We start from the raw sequence: 5,172 nt of genomic DNA, 5'->3' as shown, positions 1-5,172 counted from the left end.
TCTAGTCCCCAAGCGACACCTCCATTTAGCGCTCCCCCCCCCCCAAGCTCCCCAAATCACTGAGGGCCATCACCTTGGCTCCTGTGAGTCCCTGGCTCTGGGCACCTCCGAGGGATGGATTGTGGAGGAGCAGAAGGTAAAGAAATCCATCTCTTTGGGTCTTTAACAGAAAACATTTATTGCCGGGGGAGATCCTTCAGAAGACTTGATTTGCTCTTGGCCTTCCCCATCCTGCTGTTTGTTGGCACACTATATACATCTGTACAATATGCAGTATCTCCTAAGCAGCGCAGCGCCCATGCCCAGAGAAAGCGGGCGGGCGGGTGTCAGAGAACTTGGGGGTGCTGGGGCGGGTGCAGGTTGAGGCCGTTGGGGTGGGCATGGCCGATCAGGTTGAGGTAGTGCCGGTCCAGGCCCTGCACCGGCGCTAGGAAGGAGCTGTGCTGCTGCGTGGGGCTGGGGAGCGCCACGGGCGCGCTGGGCAGGTAGGGCAGCCCTGGGCTGCGTGCCGCGCCGTGCGGCCAGGGGAAGGGCCCGGGGGCTGCACCCTGCGGGAACACGGAGGCCTCCCCGGGGCTGTGGCCCCCGAACTCGGGCCCCGCTGGGTGCAGCTGATAGGAGAAATCCGGCTCCGAGAGTGACCCCAGCGGTGGGAAGGCGGGCTCGGCGCCCAGGCGGGCCTTGGACTGCAGGAAGGCGAGGATGCGCGCGTACTTGGTGTCCTTAGTCTCCAAGCGCTCCACGGTGGTGAGGTAATGCACCAGGTTCTTCATGCACTCGTGGTAGCCGTAGTGAAAGTAGTTGGCAAACTCTGCTAACAGTTCTGCTGGAGGGGCGGGAAAATCATAGACAGGAAAGAAACTGAGCGGCCCCTTCCCTACCGGGAGCCCCAGGCGGGTGTCAGGCACCTCCCACCACACTTTCTGGCCAGAGTTCCCATTGGAGGTCCTCCTCCCCTCTCCCCAGTTTGGAGAAGGGAAAAAGAAAAGGCCGAGGCCTGCTTTCTCCTAAGAGGCTGACTCTGCCCCTCCCCACCCGAGAGGAGGCAACCAGCCCAGAAACTCCCTCAGCCCTGTCCGCTAGCTTTTGCAGGACCCCACCGCACCCGCTCCGCAGTGTCCGGAGAGGAGACCTCTCCTGCGCGCCTCTTACTCCTTCCGCCACCCCCAGGTCTGTGTGGCGCACGCTCCCTGCCAGGTTTCGCTTTGCCCAGCCCGTGCCCACCTTTCTCCCTTCCCCGGGGAAAGTCAGCCGAGTGCAGCGCCCTCAGGTACTGGACCGTCATCTCGAGGATCTCCGCCTTCTCCAGCTTCCCGGAGGTCTGTAGCAGGAGAAGGTTCCTCACCGTGCGAGCAGGCGCAGCCTGCCCCGGCGGGAAGGTGCGCGGTTCTATCCGGAGAGGACTAGGAGCGGCGCTGCTGTGCACAGCGCACGGTGCCTGGGACGGGGCGCTCAGGCCAGGGAAGGAGGCTTCCGTATGGGCCCTCTCTGTGCCCAGACCCCGGCATCTAGGTCGCGGGTGGCAGCAGAGGGTCCCCGGCATCTAGTACCCTGTTCTCAGTGCCATACGTTACCTGCTTCGCCAGGGCCATGGGCACGGTCTTGCCCAACTCGTTCAAACAGCGGTTAATCCGGTCCCTCCTCCGCTTTTCTATCACTTTGTGGGAAACGCGGGTTCTCTGCGAACAGAAATTTGTGGATTTCCGATGGCTTTACCCAGGGAGTGGAAATCCCCATGGAAATCCCCTTGCCCACCGTCTTCCCAGCTCCCATTGCTGCCCAGGAGCTCGCCCCCGGGGGGGGGGGGGGTCCCTGCCTCTACACACTTGGATCAAAGGAGCGCTGCCCTCCTTCACCTGTGTTGGTGCGCTCCCATCCAGCCTCCCTACTCGCTGGGCTGCACCCCGAGCTGAGGGCCAAGGCGGTGGGGAGGTGGCCACTAGGCCTGGGCTGCTCCCTCTATCCTCACCCCCTTCCCAAACCACTCAGAATTCCTCTACAGGAGAAGTCACGCGTGGTCACGTCCCTGCCCTCTGCCCAGCCAGGTGGCCGCTGGGGAGTCAGTGCCCCACCATCAAAGCGCAAGAGCCGTCCAGCCTCAGCGACTCACTCTGCGTTCCTTGAGCTTGTCTGACATCCTGGTGAGAGGGCGCCTTCGGGAGAGGCGGGGGCGCGGCACCGGCCACTCTCCGCCTCGTGCGCCTCTTTCGGGGTCCCAGGTAGACTGCCACCTCCCAGCTCCGAGGGGCTGCCTTATAAAGTGGTCATCCAGGGCTCCAAGTGCATTCACGAGTTGAATTATTCCATAGGATTAGGGAGCTGCGTTTGAGGGATGTATGCATTCAAGATCAGTTTTAAAGAAGTTAAGAAAAAAAAATTTAGCAGCCGAGGGGGGCGAGCTGGGGGTAGATCAGCTTTGTTAATCCACGTGGCCTTCAAAGGACACGTGATTGGCGGGGAATAACATTTGCATGGCAACAGCCCCGGCTGGAAAAGGAGGCGGTAACTGGGGCCGGTGTCGAGCGAGCGCCGGTAGCCACAGGCGCAGAGCGCAGGGGCGCAGCGGCCGCGGACACCAGGGGGTGAGGACCCTCACAAAACAGTGTCGCCTCCTTTAGTCCCACCGCCGAGGCTCACACGATTGCCTGTTTACAAATCCCAGCAAGGGCGCAGTCCCAGCGCCCAGTGCGCTTTAAAGCCTGTCCAGAGCCATTAAAGTAATTAAGTAAGCCTTTAATAGGCTGTTCCGCTGGGTTCAAGGGAGAGCCCTTGGAGACGGAGGCGCCCCGTTTGTTCCCAGGCTTTTCTCACACGACTTGGTGACACGTCCATCTCCCCCCTTTTTGTTGACACCGCTTTATTTGTCCGGACATCCCGGCAGGTGTGGGCTGCGGCTGGCACACGAGGCTCCCGCGCTGCACCGCCCCTCCCGTCTGCCTTTGGCACGCGACGCTCCCCCTTCTCCCTGACCACGTCGCTCGCTTTCTTTTCTCCCGGCTCGGGCCCTCTTCGAGGGGATGGGGGCACGGGGGAGGGGAAGAGGCTCAATTTGTAGCCTCTTATCCTATACGAAAATGTCCATTGAAAAGTATGAATAGTTTCATTGGGCTAAATTTTAATAATGCCAGAGGGTGGGGGAGGAGAGGCAGGCAGGCAGGCTTGTGTGTGTGGTGTGAGGGGGGTGGTGGGAGGATTGGGGGGCAGCACAGAGAAGAGTAGGCCGAGAAGAAAAGGGGGCATGCAGCTGGCCCAGGCGAGCATTATGCAACGTCACCTGCGAGAGGGGGCGCCTACAGACCCCTATTCATTTGCCTAATTTTGGTCAATTTAACAAACTTCAGGAGAAATTATTGTGGCTTTGTCAGGGAGGGTGAAGCCTTCTGATCGAATTAACAGCATGTTTTGATCCGGTAAATGTCATTAGAAAGGGAGAAACAATCGCGCTTAGAGGGCTCTGAGTAATGCGCCCAAGTGGAGACGCCAAAGCGCACGGCTCACAAAGGGAGCAAGTAGCTGCCACAGGGAACTTTTGTACCCGCCCATCGCCCAAGTTTTGACACAAAAAGGCATTATTTCATACTTGAATACGTTTAATCCAACGATTGTCTATTTTCTGCAAACATATTTTCACAGCATTGTTAACTTTTTATGTCCCCCTTTCGCGGACGCCTTTTCTTAGCGTTTGAGGGCCGGAGAGCGCAGACACTTTGGGCATCAATATTTGTCACTGCAAAGGGCTCCGTGAACTTAGGGAAGTTGATCTCTTTTTTATGGCTTTAGAGAGCGAATATATGGGGAGGGGGGCGGAGGGAGGGGAGGCACCAACAGAAACCAGGGAGGATGTTTGCTGGACGGGCCCAAGGGGAAGGAGGGGAGGGCTCTCCGCTGGCTGCGCCTCTGCCGCAGCCTGGACCATCCGCCAGGGGCCGGGGCTTGTCCCCCACCAGCAGGGCTCGCTCACAGTCTGCTGCCTTGGAGCCGCATTCTGGGGGCTCCAAGCTTGCAGTGTGTGTGTGTGGCGGGGGGGAGGGGGGGTTGGGGGGGGGCTTTCTTGCAGATGGAATCTATGAAAATGGCTTTTGTTTCACGACCTGATTTGGAGCCTAGGAGCTCTCGCCTCTTTCTAAGCGGTTCCATTTGAGAAACCAGATGTCTCCTTAGACATTTCCCCTCCTTCTCTGCTCTCCACCTCCCCTTCAATTCTCTCTACTCTGCTGACGGATGGCAAGGCCCCAGGCTCTCCCCTTGAGCATGGTTAGCCCTGCTCTCCCGGGGGAACTAGGGAGCTCCTAGAGCGCAGAGGCCACCCCAGTGCCGTGTGGGGCGCTGGGCCAGCCGGCAGCCTACCTGCCTCCCGCCCGGGAGGTGCTGAGCTCAGTCCGCACCCCCAGGGTGCCCTCTCTGTCTGGCTTTCAGTCTCCTCGCGAAGTTTCTTTCTACTTCATGCCAGACTGGACAGGACCCACACCCTCCCGCAGGTTGCTCTGCCAGCCGGCGGTGCCCTCTCGGGGGTTGTCAATTTCTGTATACTCACTGGCACACAAAGGGATTAAACTCGAACCCTTATCATCCAAATTAACTAACGTGAATGGGTAAAAGGGAGTGCGCACACTTCTCAGCCCCACCCCCCTTTGAAGCCAGCGGACTAGGCGTTGATCCTCTTACTGCTGGTGTTAACCACCAGCTGCAGGCACCTTTCATGCCCACATTGCATTCTGTGCAAACTGTTTAATTTCCCCTGTTTGCTGGGGAGCTGGGCTCCAGGGCTAGCCCAGAGCTGCAAGTACCCATGTGTGTTTGGAGGCCCAAGTGAACAGAAGGCGAATGTGTGGGCGGAGATGGGATGGAGAGGTGCGCACCCTCATGATGTTCTCTCGGGGCTGCAGCTCTTCCTGGGGGATTGAGGACTCCTCTTCCTGGTCAGGTGAGGGAAAGGGTGTTCCATTTCTCCCTTACCAGCCTGAAGGCTGGAACCACAGGCAGTGTGGCCAGGGACCCTCCTAGCCATCTCCTCCCTAACCCTCCTCCTCGAAGTGGTGATAGTGTTCCCCGATCTTAACCTTGTTTCCGCCCAAAATGAGAGCAGAGCAATGAAGAGCGGTTCAGATTTCAGCTCCACCACCTACAGGGCGGAGCTTTGGGCTGGTCACTGAATCTTGCTGTGCCTCAGTT

At 59.1% G+C, this 5,172-nt stretch overlaps 1 protein-coding gene across 2 annotated transcripts; it reads right to left on the bottom strand.

Annotated features, from left to right (window-relative positions):
• Positions 1–326: 326 nt before the first annotated feature.
• Positions 327–2,137, bottom strand: HELT (helt bHLH transcription factor; the record flags this gene model as incomplete). 2 transcript variants are annotated; one of them, XM_080659479.1, is made up of 4 exons in its annotated part: positions 327–826; positions 1,225–1,321; positions 1,575–1,679; positions 2,111–2,137. In XM_080659479.1, 4 exons carry the CDS (start codon positions 2,135–2,137, stop codon positions 327–329), a joined length of 729 nt encoding a protein of 242 aa, XP_080515605.1. The 2 variants fall into 2 exon arrangements, with proteins under 2 accessions (XP_080515605.1, XP_080515606.1); XM_080659480.1 differs by having other exon boundaries at positions 327–823.
• Between the last annotated feature and the right edge of the window lie 3,035 nt (positions 2,138–5,172).

This window comes from Plecotus auritus (genome assembly GCF_963455305.1).
Source record: "Plecotus auritus genome assembly, chromosome: 3".
NCBI classification, from domain to species: domain Eukaryota; kingdom Metazoa; phylum Chordata; class Mammalia; order Chiroptera; family Vespertilionidae; genus Plecotus; species Plecotus auritus.
This window is presented reverse-complemented; position numbering and strand designations above follow the sequence as displayed.